The sequence below is a fragment of the Vipera berus genome (genome assembly GCF_964194415.1).
Source record: "Vipera berus genome assembly, chromosome: 5".
NCBI lineage: Eukaryota > Metazoa > Chordata > Lepidosauria > Squamata > Viperidae > Vipera > Vipera berus.
In genome coordinates, this window is record NC_138207.1 from 87,237,336 (window position 1) to 87,253,708 (window position 16,373).

General features: G+C 40.6%; 1 protein-coding gene across 3 annotated transcripts in view; it reads left to right on the top strand.

The window, feature by feature from the left end:
* Nucleotides 1-1,376: 1,376 nt before the first annotated feature.
* Nucleotides 1,377-16,373, top strand: part of RUFY2 (RUN and FYVE domain containing 2) — a gene marked incomplete at its 5' end in the record, with an annotated part of 33,457 nt that continues 18,460 nt past the window's right edge. For all 3 annotated transcript variants that reach the window (XR_014026750.1, XM_081330072.1, XM_081330073.1), the window contains 9 exons: nucleotides 1,377-1,476; nucleotides 3,364-3,537; nucleotides 4,618-4,735; nucleotides 6,326-6,427; nucleotides 7,687-7,810; nucleotides 8,655-8,716; nucleotides 10,734-10,799; nucleotides 13,020-13,089; nucleotides 14,156-14,257. Coding sequence is in view for 2 of the 3 variants with exons in the window: in XM_081330072.1 (XP_081186198.1) it covers nucleotides 1,377-1,476; nucleotides 3,364-3,537; nucleotides 4,618-4,735; nucleotides 6,326-6,427; nucleotides 7,687-7,810; nucleotides 8,655-8,716; nucleotides 10,734-10,799; nucleotides 13,020-13,089; nucleotides 14,156-14,257 (918 nt within the window). The remainder of the gene's footprint in view (nucleotides 1,477-3,363; nucleotides 3,538-4,617; nucleotides 4,736-6,325; nucleotides 6,428-7,686; nucleotides 7,811-8,654; nucleotides 8,717-10,733; nucleotides 10,800-13,019; nucleotides 13,090-14,155; nucleotides 14,258-16,373) is intronic.

A 16,373-nucleotide genomic window follows, 5' to 3' on the forward strand; every position in this document is an offset into this window, starting at 1 on the left:
AAAAAGCAAATCTGAAAGAGATACATGAGGATTAAAATGTTTGTAACTGCTTTACGGGGAAAAAAATCAATACCAAAATCAAGAAAACGTTCACAAAAATGCATATATTAATAAAAAGTACTAAAACAGCATATACAAATTTATTTTAAAAAAAAGAATTAAATTTCCATATTTTTCACACGCATGATTGTGCATTAAGTGGTACCTCTTTGTATGGCAAAAAAACAACAACAAAATTAAACCAAACAAAGGACAGAAGTCAAGTTTTTGAAAAATAAATCTCAAGGGTAGCTTTCTGAAATAAAGGCTGCGTAATCTTTGCAGCATGGCAAATCTAGACAGCACACTAAAAAGCAGAGACATCACCCTGTCAACAAAAGTGCGTACAGTCAAGGCTATGGTCTTCCCAGTTGCAATGTATGGCAGTGAAAGCTGGACCATAAGAAAGGCTGAGCACCAAAGAATTGAAGCCTTTGAACTATGGTGCTGGAGAAGACTCCTGCGAGTCCCTTGGACTGCAAGGCGATCAAACCAGTCAGTCCTAGAGGAGATCAACCCTGACTGCTCTTTAGAAGGCCAGATCCTGAAGCTAAAACTCAAATACTTTGGCCACCTAATGAGAAGGAAGGACTCACTGGAGAAGAGCCTAATGCTGGGAAAGATTGAGGGCAAGAGAAGAAGGGGACGACAGAGAATGAGGTGGCCGGATGGAGTCATTGAAGCAGTAGGCGTGAGCTTAGATGGACTCCAGAAGATGGTAGAGGACAGGAAGGCCTGGAGGAACGTTGTCCATAGGGTCGCGATGGGTCGGACACGACTTCGCAGCTAACAACAACAACAATCTTTGTAGCTAATAGGAGAGGCCGTACATCTGGTTGCGACAGACGTGTACCCAACCAGATCTTTGCAAAACGCTTGCCAGATATTTCTCTAAACCGAGGGTGTCTTTTGAGTTTTTAAAATACTGGTTTGGCATTCTCGAAAGAAAGAAAGAAGGAAGGACAAGACCAGTTGTGGCTTGTTTCTGCCAGTCGTGCTTCCTTTAGGTCAGGGGTCTTTAAACATGGCCCTTTTATGACTTGTGGACTTCAACTCCCAGAATTCCTCAGCCAGGCACGCTGGCTGAGGAATTCTGGGAGTTGAAGTCCACAAGTCATAAAAGGGCCAAGTTTGAAGACTCCTGCTTTAGGTTCAAGATCGGAGGGTGGCCCTTAAAGCGACACCCGACTGCGCCCGGGGACCCGACTCTTCCCGCACCGGCTCCAGCGCTGGGCAATGCTGCGTCCGTCTTAAGCACCGCGCCATCTCGGTCCTCCGGCCGCGAGAGGCGCAGCCAGCCAGGCTGGGGGAAGCGGGAGGAGGAGGAGGAGGCGGAGATGGGTGATGAAGAGGGCTGGAAAAGGGCCGTGAAAGCAGCCAAGGCTGGATCCGCGCTGAACTGCTCGGGTAGTTGCTGCTCCTCCTCGCTGGCCATGGGTAAGGCGCAAGACAGGGGTGGGGGCGGACGGGGAGACGGTTCGGCGGGGATTCCCGAGGCGATGCCGGCTCTTCTCCTCTGGCTGAGGGGCTGGCTAAAATGGCTGGAGAGGGGCTGCAACCGAGGCCGCCTTTTCAGCGACTCCTGGATATACCAACAGCAAGTCGGCCGCAGGCTTTTGCTCGTGCACTTGCCAACGCCTGGAAGCCTTGCGTGTCGGTGTGTGCGCGCGCGTGTGTGTGTCTGTCTGTGGTTGCGTGTGCAGGAGGGTCGAAGTCCGCAGTCCTCGGAGACCGCCGGCAACGCCTGTCCCCCCGTCGCGCCCTGCCCTGCATCTCTCCCAGGGCGCGCGGGGCGCAGGATCTGGTGCTGCCGAGGCGAGGATCTTGGCTTCTGCCTTGTTTGCCTTGCGGGGATCTCCCCGGGGCAGCAGGGACTTTCAGAGGCCAGCGAAGAAAATGGGGCGCGGGGATCGCGGTCCCTTTTGGCTTTCAAGAGCCGGAGGCGTTGCCGGGAGCTCGGAAGAAGGGCGGCTCCCTGCAGCCCATCAGTCGCGTTTGCTGGGCGGCGTGGTTCCCGCCTGGGGCTTTGGAAACAGCGGTGCGCCTCGGGAAGACAACGAGAAGCCCTCGGCTTCAAACTCCCCGTGAAAAGCGAGGCGGCTCCGAGCCCGGTTAGGATTCTGATTTTCTGTCCCCAGGGCCGTTCTTAGAGTAATTCTGGAGTAATTTAAGATCAGGCACGCCTGGCCTGCCAAGGGAAAATGATCTGATCCGATACAGGGAGGGCTAGCAGGGCACAGAGTTGAGATAACACTGGGCCAATTTATGGAGCGTTGCTTATTGCTGGCTACGCTTTTGGGTGGTTCTGGTTGCCCCCTAAACCCGAAGCAGCATATTTAATTGCCAGTTGCTAGGGAATCATCCTTCCTTTGGGAGCTTCCAAAATTACACTTGGTGGATGGCTGGGTTGCCAAGGAAGGCTGCCTGGGTGGGAAAGAATATTCCCACCGTCCGAGTCTCCTGTTCTGGCCAGAGTTGCTTCAGCAACAACAATTGTGATAAACATATGGATGATAGTAACAAATGGTAAACAATCATGTGGAATAAGAATAAAAAGTCTGGAAAGTGGACATTTCAGTATCCAGAGACAGCAGAATAGAAAAGAAAAAAATCACAAAATACAAAGACCTGCAGATAGAAGCAGAATGACTATGGCAAAAGAAACCCCGAGCATTTGGAGCACTACTAAAACACCATCGTCATTGACAAGTTCGTCATCAGACAATTGCAAAAGGCAGCTTTACTTGGAACAGCTTACATTCTGCGGTATCTTCAGTGCCATCGAACAATATCTGCCTATCCCAGTCCTTGGGAAGCACTCAGTAGGTGGATAAACATGCCCTTCTTTCCTTCATTACAAACATAATCATTAGGTAAACCGTGAGCCACAAGGTAAATACATTGTTATAACCAGTTGGTTTTAGTTAAAGCCTGAACACTAGTGTAAATCTTTTCTTTGAGATGTCAACATTTAAAATTCATCAACCAATAAAAAGAAGAAAAATAACTATGCTTCCCCATACTGTGAAACGGGGTTATTCTAAGAAATAAGCATCACATGATGTGTCATTGTTAAAGTGCACCACATTGCACTAAATTGGAATAGGATTTTAGCTAATATTGCAGAATCGGTGACATGACCTCTTATTATTGGCTTTGCTGGAAATACCCATATTTCTTAGCACAGTGCTGTCTGTTGCTTTGCTGTTTTTTTCCCCTTTCACTTTCTTAGATTCGAACACAGCTGTTGTGCTTTAATCAATAGAATACATTCCTTAATTCTCTCTCTCTCTCTCTCTCTCCTTCTCCCTCCCTTCCTCTCAGCTGTGAAAGACCCCCTGGCGATTGAAAGAGCAAATCTATTGAACATGGCTAAACTAAGTATAAAGGGACTCATCGAATCTGCTCTAAGCTTTGGGCGAACTCTTGATTCTGATTATCCACCTCTCCAGCAGTTTTTTGTTGTCATGGAACACTGCCTCAAACATGGCCTGAAAGGTATAGATGGTATTTTGGGATGATTGAGTCTTCATCCCATCACCATTTTATTCTATATTTGGCCACTTGAAAGGGTCATTTTGGACTGGATACCATTGAGAAATAAGTATTGTTTTAAATCACAGCGTGCATCAGTGTTTCTCAAACTCAGCAACTTTTAAGATGTGTGGACTTAACTCCTAGAATTGCTGGCTGGGGAATTCTGGGAGTTGAAGTCCACACATCTTAGAATTACTGAGGTTAAGACTCACTGGCATAGACTGCTGCATGCTAGCCTACCCATGTTTACTTTCATTTGTCCTGCAATCCTAGCGCAAACTTTCCTTTCTAAATCAATTCAGAAGGAAGCTGTGAATTCCTCCTTTGAATTCATCAGTATTACTTCACAGCCAGTTTTACTTCATTGGATTCTGAATGACTTATGAATTTGGTTCATTTGTTTTGACCAGCTTATTCCCATTATTTGTTGGCTGTCTAGAAGTGTGATCTTGGCTTTTTCTCACTTTTTCTTCACTTGTTACGGAGTATAGTTATAACTATAGTTTCATGGCTGGCTGCAGTGGCTGTAAAAAAAAGTCACTGACATGTCATTAAACTTGTTGATGCTCTATAAATAAAAAAATGTTTATAAACATCCCCAATACAGGTAGTCCTCAATTTACAACCATTTGTTTAATGACTGAAGTTACAAAGACACTGGAAAAAGTGATTTAAGACTTTTTCCACACTTAATGACCATTGTAGCATCCCATGGTGACATTGCCATGGAGTCATGTGATCACCTTTTGTGACCTGACAAGTAAGGTCAATGGAGAAGCCAGGTTCACTTAAAAACTAAGTTACTAACTTAACAACTGTGATGATTCACTTGACTAATGTGTCAAGATAGGTCATAAAATTGGGGCAAAACTTACTTAACAACTGTTTTGCTTAGCAATTTTGAGGTCAGTTGATGACCACCTATACTTGTATGTCTTATCCAGTAAGTATCTCAGATGCTCAGGGAAGAAATATATTAAATGTTCCAAGAAAGCAAAATAAGGTATAAAACGTCAAGATGTGTTTATTTTTTCCTTCTAGTAAAAAAATCTTTTCTAAGTTATAATAAAACAATATGGGGCCCTCTGGAACTTGTAGAGAAATTGTATCCAGAAGCTGAGGAGATTGCTGCTAGCGTTAGAGATTTACCTGGTCTCAAGTAAGTAGTTTTATTGAAATATTGCCTTCACTGCTTTTCATACACAAATCATGAGAAATCATTTATCGTGTAACTTTTCTTAACCTCGTAGAACAGGGGTGTCAAACTGCTGGCCTGCGGGCTGGATGCGGTCATGGCGAAACCATGCTCACCCCATTGCCGGCAATGGGAAAAAAGTTGCAATATGTCACAACACATCATGTGACATGAGTTTGACACCCCTGTTATAGAATATTCTGTAGGTGAAATAATGTTGTTATTCAAAATTGTAAGAAAGGAAGACATGTGGTTTTGTCTGATGCAAAGAAGGTAAGGTAGAAATTCTATCAGATTCAGATTATTTGCCCATTTATTGTCTAACCTGGCAGCAGTTTTGCTCAGATTTTTGAGGCAAGTTTTTCCAGTCAATACCATAGAGTGCCAAAAATTGAAGCTGGGATCTTATTCATCCAGAGGTCTGTTCTCCCATTGAGCAGTATTCCTTTGCAACTGCCAACACTCAAAAGGAGACCTGACAAATAGCATAGTTGTGTTAAAGTACAATCCATCAATCTCTGACCCAGCAGAAAAGTGGTTCTTATCACAAATTAAAGTAGGGGAAGATTTTAATAAAATAACTAGAATATGAAATATTGGTTCTGATGTGATTAAAAATGCTATTCATAAAACCAGGACCTGTTAATTATTATAGGTACCCATGTCAGACAAGGGACTCTTGGTGCCTTACAAGAGTAGACTTAATCTTTTTGAATATTTCAATAGAATAGAGTCCTATGGAGTATGGTCTCCTTTAATGTCTCCCTCCAGGTCTCAGTGTCTCACCCCTAGATGGAATGACCCGGCCTTTGATCTTACACCAACTGCCCACTGCAAAAACCACAGGGTTAATCTCCTTCCACAGAAAGAAACAAAACAAAATGGGATGATATTTGCCCAAGACAAATATAGTATCTTTTATTTTGTGTCTTAAGAGTTTTGTCAAGTAAATGTTTAAATCAGAATATATATATACCGTATATGTTTTCTGAGGTTTTCGCGGGTGTTTGTATGTGGATCTTTGGTCATTCGGGTTTTTTCCCCATGTAGAATTGAAGGTGTAAAAGCAACGTTTTCGACGTTGCTTTTACACCTTTCAACGTTTCCTTCTTCTGGGAGAAGCACATGCTTCTCCCAGAAGAAGGAAGCTGAAGCCACCAGCCTGAGGATGACGGATGGGATTCCGTCGAAACGTTGCTTTTACACCTTCAGTTCTACATGGGAAAAAACCCGAATGACCAAAGATCCATATATATATATATATATATATATATATATATATATATATATATATATATATATATATATATATATATATATATATATGTGTGTGTGTGTGTGTGTGTGTGTGTGTGTGTGTGTGTGTGTACAACTTTTTGTTGAGTGTAAAGTGGCTAAAGTTGAATATAGAATGGTTAAGAATATTGTTCCAAATAAAGATGGAAAATAGCGTAATCCCTACCTCTTTATTAGAAAGCATGTTGACTAGTGCTAGAAATGGCAGCTCTGACTAATGTGTCTCTATGCTGTGAACTATTCCTGTTTTTAAATCAGAACTTCCTTAGGACGCGCTCGGGCTTGGTTACGTTTGGCACTTATGCAAAAAAAGATGGCTGACTATCTCCGTTGTCTCATCCTTCGGAAAGATCTCCTCGGGTGAGCCCTTATCCAGGTTCTTATTAAAAATCAGTGAACAGAATTGTGCACATTGATTGTGTTGCATTGTAATTAGAACTTAGCTAAAATATTTATTTTCTTAGCTAAATAAAAGAGCTTAAGTTACATTGCTTCTAGCAGAAGCGTTTCACTTTTCTTCTGAATTATAAATTTCAATAAAATGTCCTAATTGATTGACTTGACATCTTTATTTTTAAAAGGTTCGGTAGAACAGAAAAAGAAAGGGGGCATTCTAATGTTGATTCAGGTTTTGACAGTAGTATAGTATAAACCAGAAGTCAACAATACAATGCCTGTGACATTCTCAAGCAGCATTTGCCACAACAATGGCAATAATATATTCTTTCTCTTTTGCTGTTTAATGTATTCTGCAAATTTACATCATGCTGCCTGCTGTTGGAAAAGGTGCATACCCAGAGCATAAAGTGTACAAAATGCAGGTGCACAATATTTAATTTCATACTTGCAGAACTAGGCATTTTTTTTAAAAAAGCAGTTTTCTCTTGTCTTTTTAATTCTAGACAAGAAATGTTCTTCATGTTATTCTCCTTGCGCAAAGCCTTTTTTGCTCAGAGAGTCTTTTCCATCCTCGTGCAAATACTAAATGCAGTGTGTGATATCATTTGAGGATGTTCTGTCTCAGTGCTGCTGATGCTAGTTGATCAAGCACCTGCAATTGGTTGCAGAGTGGGACACCCAGCCATTAGCAGGTTTACTTTTTCTACTTCTGTTGACATTGGATATGGCTTGAGTGACCTGCCTCTGCTTGATCTTTGGTAACCGAGTCAACATGTTTAGAATCACGAGATACATATTCATGTATCATTCGTGTATCATAGGAGTTATGGAAAAATGATGCAGATGAGATCTCTGTGGACCATGCAATTTTTTTTAGAAATTGTGAAGGATTCTATCATACCATCAAAGTCAAAGAAATATTTAACTACAGCCGAAGCTTTTGTAGAGGGGAAGAGACATAGTAGCATAGGGGAGATATACTTTGTTTTGGCCTTTGACAATCAGTAGTGCTGATTCTAATCTATGGACCTAGACAAGTTTTAAACTCCCATTTTTGCTACTTCGCATCCTTTTAAATAAATTCCATAACAGTGGTGTCTGTTTTCATGAGGAAGGCAACTTGTTTTTGAATTGCCACAGAGTCACTTTGACATTGGTCAGCTATGAAATTGACCAGTAATTGACAATGTCATTTAAATTATATGAAAATGCTTTTACAGTGAATTTTATGAACACCATGCAGTGATGATGGAAGAAGAAGGAGCCGTCATTGTTGGATTGCTTGTTGGGTTAAATGTCATTGATGCAAACTTGTGTATTAAAGGAGAAGATTTGGATTCACAAGTAAGTAGACACCACAGTCGTATAGTATATGTAGTCTTAAGAGCAAGGTTTCTTGACTGGAAAATCTTTCAAGTATGGCATACCTTTTTTTTTTCTCTTGTAAAAAAATATTCGATGTCCTTTCTTCAGGATGTATATGAAACCTGTGTTTTGGCTTACATTTAGATCTTAATATTGTAAACTTAATGAGATGGCTTAAACATTTGAATAATGAAAAAATACCAGTATTGGAATGTATTATAATTTAGGTTTGGCTATATAATATTCATAATTAAAGTAGCACACCTTTATTCATTTATGGATACTGCACATTGCTCTCGATCAGTTATGTGTTCGCTCCACTGTCGACACAGTTGGGTCTGGAGGATTTTAACTCCTGTGAGCAAATTTGGGGGAGACCAGTTGTTGCAAAATGGTGGCGCCCGACCTTCGCTCCTTCCGACGCGATCTGAAGACTTATTTGTTCGAACAAGCCGGCCTGGCCTGATGGGGGATGGGTTGGGATTTTATTGTTGTTTTTAATATATTTATCTATTGTTTTAGCTTGGGCATTGTGTTTAATTCTTTTTTAACTTTTGTATCTTTGTACTTTTATATGTTTGCTCTGTTCACCGCCCTGAGTCCTTCGGGAGAAGGGCGGTATACAAATAAAATTATTAAATTAAATTATTATTAAATTAAATTAAAATGGCATTGGTCAATACAATCCAAACCATTAATGTGATCATTACCAAATGTGGAATTTCCCATTCTGTTGAATTTGATTAAATTTCAAGGAGAATGAAGCTTATTCCCTAGCTGTTCCTTTATTTCATTTTGCAAAATTTGAATGTATTTTTTAAAGGTTGGTGTAATTGATTTCTCCATGTATCTAAAGAGTGAAGATGACACTGAAGATAAAGAAAGGTGAGTTTCAGTAGACTTTTTGGCATGTTGAACTAAATGGCTGAAAAAACCATCACCCTGGAAGGAAATCAAAAGTGTCCTTCCCCTCACAGAAAATATTCCTCCTGTTCAGAAGAGAATCTTTACGCACGCTCCATTTTATGCCATGTTGTACCTAATGTGCATTAGTTCTGACTTAACAAAGCCCTCTGAGGCTTCACATAAGTTGAATACTTATGTAACCACCTGCTCTAACCAGATTTGATCCATGAATTGCTTGATTTCATGAGGGGACAGGGATGAGCTCAGAAATGGCTGGACTCACTCTACTGTGCAAGAACCAGCCATGGAGATGTTAATCTGGCAACTCAGGCCTGGCTTTCTTGAAGTTGGGTGGGGTTTGTTTTTTTAATTCCTTCAAGAGTGCAGTTCCTTGACATGTTTGGAGGTGGTTTGCCATTGTCTCCTTCCCAGGGCTGAAAGAGAGGGACTGGTCCAAGATCATCCAGTTGGCTTTGTGCCTAAGGCAGGGCTAGAACTCACTTTCCACACTTGGCCGGCACCTTAACCATGAGCTCAAACCGACTCTCTCGTCAAATTAGCGAAGGCCAAACTTTTCCAGAGGAATTTATTTATATTTTTTTTAAAAATGTATTTATCAAAATATAAAATACAAGGAAAAATGAAAATAAAGGGGGGAAAAGGAAAGAGGGGAAAAGGGAAAAAAGAAAGAAAAGCATTGACTCTCTACTTTTTTTTAGTGCAATAGAATAAGGTAATAACATATAGCCTGAACTTTTTGTTTTTATATAACTATACTAGTCATTTCTATAACAACAAACCTTTCTAATCAGCAAAACCCAAAGATAAAGTTTCATTTTTCCACATCAAGCACAAAGTCCAGAAACAATTTATTTATTTATTTATTAAAACGTTATGCCCCCATCTTCCCTAGAAGGTGACTCTTATTTGCCCTTACTTATTTTACTTATTGTACATATAAGTGTTTCTCTCTCTCTCTCTCTCTCTCTCTCTCTCTCTCTCTCTCTCTCTCTCTCTCTCTCTCTCTCTCTCTCTCTCTGTGTGTGTGTGTGTGTGTGTAGTGTGTGTGTGTTTGTGTGTGTTTAATTTTACTACTTTCTCTTCCATTATGTAAATCTCTATCAGTCTGGGAAATAATAATACTAATAATATCCTACTGCAGGGGCCTTCAAATTTGGCAACTTTAAGACTTAGGGACTTCAACTCCCAGAATTCCTCAGCAAGCCTTGGCTGGCTGAGGAATTCTGGGAGTTGAAGTCCATAAGTCTTAAAGTTGCCAAGTTTGAAGACCACTGGCCTACTGTGAAAAAAGTTGTACATTTTGGGGGTCATAGATTTCAAGGGCAAAAAGCAGAAATCATGGAACAACTAAAAAAAATATATCAATGTTTAATGAAAGAGTATTGTTTAATCCAGAAATGCAAAACAGATATATGAACAGTCATCCTATTACTATCTAAAATAAATTTGGGGAAATAGGTAATCAGTGTCGTATGTAAGTCTTTAGACGAGAGATGGGCAACTATGGCCCCTTTATGACCTGTGGACTTAAACCCTGAGACTTCCTGAGCCAGCCATGGCCCCTTTATGACCTGTAGACTTCACACCCAGAATTTTTAAGTCAGCCATGCTGGCTCAGGAATTCTGGGAATTGAAGTCCACAGGTCATAAAGGGGCCATAGTTGCCCACCCCTGCCTTGGAGCAATGTTCAATTTCCAATTTTTTGAGAAAACGAAAAGAAACTTTTTTTAACAGACTCCAAGTCTGTTGATAGTGGTTATCCAGTTAATACTAGTGCTAATTACACAGAATGTTCTATATTTCAAGCCATATTCAGATATTGTTTCTTAATTTATGGAGAACAGTTATTAAGACAGCGTATTTCCGGTATATAGTAAATAGAAATTTTTCACATGCAATTCTCGAGACTCAGATCTCATATCAAATGTCTAACTACACATTAAATATTCTAAACTAAAACTAAATTTCTTTTAGAAACGACCATATCGCTGCAATATTGGATCAGAAGAATTATGTTGAAGAATTAAACCGGCAATTGAAGTAAGGATAAGTTGTGTTAGAGACAGGTGTCTTCTGTTTTAAAAAACAATTACTTTGGTAATTATCAGGTATTGAAAGTACTAGTATTTATTGAATAATGAATAGAAAAAAGATCAGTTGGGAAGGGTTGCGAAATGCAAGGTTGTTCATGGCAAGGGGGGTAAAAAATAATCAAGCTGGTAACAAAATCAAAACCTGACCCTTTTTCAAGTTCGTTGCACACATGATCACATTTTTTTCCAGATTGTGTGGTCTCCTGCCAACTACCTGGGCTATTCCCTGCGGTTTTCTTGGCAGTCACTTTTTTCAGAAGTGATTTGTCCTTCCTTCCTTCCTTCCTTCCTTCCTTCCTTCCTTCCTTCCTTCCTTCCTTCCTTCCTTCCTCCCTCCCTCCCTCCCTTCCTTCCTTCCTTCCTTCCTTCCTTCCGCTAAGAAAGAGGGGCTGGCCCAAAGTCTCCATGCTGGCTTCATGCTTAAAGGAGGACTAGAACTCAAGGTCACTTGGTTTCTAGCTAGGTATTTTGCTGTCACAACCACCCTCTTGACTTTTAATCCCCACCCTGATAGATTTTGGTCAGAAATATCTTATCATAGTTTACATCAAAAATAAGATTATGTTTGTAATCTGGGACCCTAAAAGAAATTTATTAGCTATTATATCAAGGAGCTAATACTGCCATGATAGCTCCCTTTTAATATGCTTCTCTTATCAGGTAGACTAACAACACAGTCCTATTGCTATTGATTTAGGAGTAACACTAATACAGAAGAGATGACATTTGGTTCTGCATGTGTTTTTCGTAGGGCATCTGTTAATAAGTAAACTATACTTCTTTAAAGTATTTAAAGTATTAAAGGTATACTTAAAGACTTGTGTATCTTTCCAGTTGATATGACATGGCTGTTTAAAATTGTTTTTCATGCATGTTGAGCTTTGTGATGTCAAATAGAAGCAGGGCTCCAATTCAGATCACACTCCAGACTTACTCACTGCAGTAAGAGTGGTTTAGGTAAAGTGTAAGGGCTGTGTCAGTGTGTACAGCTTTGTCCTCAGATAATATGAACTTTCTCACATTCTTTAAGAGAACCCATCAAGAAGGCTAATAGTAATAATTAGTCTCCTCCAGATCATAAGAGAACAAATTAAATGTAACAATCATAGAGTCCTTGACTTATGACCACAGTTGGGAGTGAATTTCAGTTGTAAGTTATTGAAGTTGTACGCTGAGTCACCCATGAGACTGGACCCAGCTTTTCAACTGGTTTTATGGTGCTCATTAAGTGAATCACATGGTCGTTAAGCAAATCCAGTTTTCTGAATGGATGTTTTTTTTGCCAGAAACTGGCAAAAAATATCGTAAATTGCAAGTTGTGACTTTGAAATGCTGCAACTGGTTGTAAATGTAAGATGATTGCCAAATGCACAAAATGCAGTTCATGTGACTATGGACAGGGGAATGTTTTACAATGGTAGGAAATGCTTTATTGGCCCTAATGCATCCTTTCCAAGGCCATCATTACTTTAAACGATCATTAAACAATCATTCATAAGTCAAGGATTACCTGTATCCTTTTGCAACCTAGAACTAAGGAGAAGTTTCCTGACAGTTAGAACAATTTATCAGTGGAACAACTTGCCTCCAGAAGTTGTGAATGCTCCAACACCGGAAGTTTTCAAGAAGAGACTGGACAGCCATCTGTCTGAAATGATAGGGCAGGGGTCTTCAAACTTGGATTTGTGGACTTCAACTCCCAGAATTCCTCAGCCCGGCAAGTTTGAAGACCCCTATGATAGGGTTTCTTGCCTGAGCAGGGGGTTGGACTAGAAGACCTCCAAGGTCCCTTCTGACTCCTCCTCCTCCTCCTCCTCCTCCTCCTTTTTCTTCTTCTCATTATTATTATCATCATCATCATCATCATCATCGTCACCTTTGGGTGATCTCAAAAAGCTATACAGGATCAGACCTTTTTGATTTTAAGAAGGGTGACCACTGGGATATATCAGGTCTGTAGGCTAGATACAGAAGTCTAGTTGTGTGGGCTATGAATAAGAAAGAATACAAACACTATATATATTTTGAGGAGTGGTGTCAGGAAGTGTCTTCTGATGCATTTGTTGCTGGGCACCAAGCAGTTGCTAGGAGGTTTTGTAAATCAGCTTGTACTACTGCATAATTGTAGAAATAATTCTGAAGAATTTTTTATTATTATTGTTTTCAGTAGTACAGTCAGCAGCCTCCATACACGCGTCGATTCACTAGAGAAGTCAAACACTAAATTAATCGAAGAGGTATGGTCTTTCAGCAATATATGCTTCAGTGTTGAAACTGGCAACCTTTGTTTGTGTTTGGGGTTTGGTTTTTATTTTGGTTTGGGATTTATTTATTTATTTTGGTTTGTTTCAGCCAAGACGTTTCCCTTGGCCAAGAGGTGCATTGTGTGTTACACAGAACTTCTGAGCAGCATGGGGATGGCAGCCTCAGCTCAGCTGCAGCTAACCATGAAATCGTGGTCCATCTGTACAAAGCAGCTTTTTTTGCCATATAAAGCAGGAATATCTGCAAGGTTGGCCAAAATGTTAAGATGGTCATGACCTTGCAACTGAAGCCCTGTCAGAGCCATCTTGGCCTTTTTTGACCCCTGGAGGTTGACCTAAAATAGGTATGGTATCAGTATGGGAGTGGAGTCCAGATCCACCAACCCGTAGAGCAGGGGTCTTCAAACCTGGCCCTTTTATGACTTGTGGACTTGCAACTCCCAGAATTCTTCAGCATGCCTGGCTGAGGAATTCTGGGAGTTGAAGTCCACGAGTCATAAAAAGGCCACGTTTGATAACCCCTGCCATAGAACATTCTCTCAGCAGTTTGAGAGAACATTCTCTCTTGCTGCTGAGAGTCTGTATACAACCTCAGTGGGGCATAACTAATTGTGTTTCTGTACCGTATATAATTTTTTTTGCATTTGTGGAAATCACTTATTACAGGAATCCTTGCGGCAAGCTCTTTTAAACAATGCCACAGCCCTGCCTGGTAGACGGCATTTTACAAGTGCCCAGACTCATGGCGCTCTGCATATTGAAACATTCCTTAGCCATTGTTAATATTGGATTTTAATTGAGATTAATATCTTCAGTTGCAAATTTTGGATTTCCACTTCCAGTCAACTATCATGAATCCTTGTTTGTTGGCAATAGAAAAGCTTGAATGAATAAGCCCTAGATAAGCATGTTGGATTAGTGTAGTGATGTGATTAGAAGACTGTAATGTTTTCATGCAGCATTTTGGGTCTGGAGTTGTTTTTTTCCCTCTCTGAAAGCTTTTGGATTTTTTTATTTTTACATTCTATCTTCCTCTTAGTTGGCGATAGCTAAAAACAACATAATAAAACTACAAGAAGAAAACCATCATTTAAGAAGTGAAAACACACTCATTTTAATGAAAACACAGCATCATCTGGAGGTATGATATTTTAAAATAATTTATGATTTTCATGTCAAAATTTGCCATTTTTAATGTCATTTTCTATAAAAATATGTAAGATTTAAGCATTTTATATAGTCCAAGAATCTAGCTAACAGCTTAAGGGGGATATTTTTGGAAGACCACTTGTAAATATACTATGCCATGAAGGGTCATTTTATTTATGCTAAACTCATCGCAAAATAATATTTACATTCCCTTGTCAAGATAGTCAGGACATAGGGGAACAACATTTCTTCCCTCTCAGCTAACATTAATCTTGTAAGGTTAGAAAGATTTTGTAGGCAGGGTAGGAAAACGTCTAGAAAGACAAAGTAACCACCCACAAAATATTCAGAGAGGGGGCTTTTTAAAACTGCAGAAGTCAGCAGGATGATGATTTGAGTTCAAAGAGAAGAACTTAAAAATGGTGAAGCAGCTGAAACATGGAATAAAAATAGACCTTACGAAGTAGGACAGGGCAATAAAACTGACATGAGGCAAAAGACAGTGAAGTGGGAATATCACCTGGTAATTTAGGGCAGGGGTGTCAAACTCAATTTCATTGAGGGCCGCATCAGCGTTGCGGTTGCCCTCAAGGGGCCGGGTGGGTATGGCCAGGGTGGGCATGGCCAGCTCTACATCGTTCGCATCAAGGGTGCCTATGAGGGCCTGGGCAGGAGTGGGACAGATCTGAGGGTCTCTGGCAGAAGCAGGGTCTCTGGGCCAGGGCCAAGGCAGTGGGGGTCGTTCCCTCACTGTTTCCAGGATGGCTTTGCGGGCCACATGAAACCACTTCGTGGGCTGGATCCGGCCCCTGGGCCTTGTGTTTGACATGTCTGACTTAGAGGGTCAATTAACAAATGGCCTATTCCAAGACCAGAATAGCAGGCCAAAGGAAGGACATCCTGTGGCCATTCCAGAGATGTATAACTGGAGTCAGTAAAAAAATTAAAATGGGCAATTGGGGAACGGTTGCTGGAATTGGGAATGTCTAGTCTAATGAAGAGAAGGATGAGGTGACATGATAGCCTTGTTCAATATCTCAGGGGCTGTCACAAAGAAGAGGGAGATCAGCCTATTCTCCAAAGCACGAGAAGGCAGGACAAGAAGCAATGGATGGAAACTAACCAAAGAGAGAAACATCCTGGAATTAAGGAGAAATTTCCTGACAGTTAGAACAATTAACCAGTGGGACAACCTGCCTCCAGAAGCTATGAATGCTCCAACACTGGAAGTTTTTAAGAAGTTTTAAGAAGAGACTGGACAGCCATTTGTCTGAAATAGAATAGGGTTTTCTGCCTGAGCAGGGGGTTGGACTAGATGACCTCCAAGGTCCCTTCCAACTTTATTATCTATCTATCTATCTATCTATCTATCTATCTATCTATCTATCTATCTATCTATCTATCTATCTACCTACCTACCTACCTACCTACCTACCTACCATGTCATGACACTGTTCACTGAACTTTTGCTCTGTATTTGGTAAAGGGTTATAGTTCTGCAAGGCTCAAGACACATATTTCTTCCTCCTAAATTTTTGCAGACTTCTCTGCAAAAAAGAAGAGAAGAACTCCAAATTTTGCTCCCATCTATTCCACTGGTGCACTACAAACTGAATTAATTAGGCCAGGCTAAATTTTGCATACCTCAAATTACTGCCGGGAGTAACTTGGAAGGAGAATCTGTTGCCAACTCCCATTTTTAAAAATGTAAATGTTCCCTTGATGTTCTTCAGAACTCTCACTGGCTTATTGAAGATAACGTTTTCATATCAGTATTACCATAAGGAACATTTTATGAACAGTAACAAATATGGCAGATTCCAAACTATAAAAGGAGCGTTTTTCTGCATTTTCAATAATACTTATACATATTACAATACTTTTAAAATGCGAACTGGGCTTGTAGCTTATATGGGATCTAAAATCCTTTTTGACACATGCATAGCTCTACATAATGCTCTTATTGTCCCCAACTCATCACAAACATGAAGAAAAGTTAGGAGGTCTTCTTGCTGTCTAGCGCAGAGGTCTCCAGCCTTTTGGGCACCAGGGACCAGTTCCATGGAGAGAGGTTTTTCTGCGGACTGGAGGGGGCGTGGTTTTGTGGG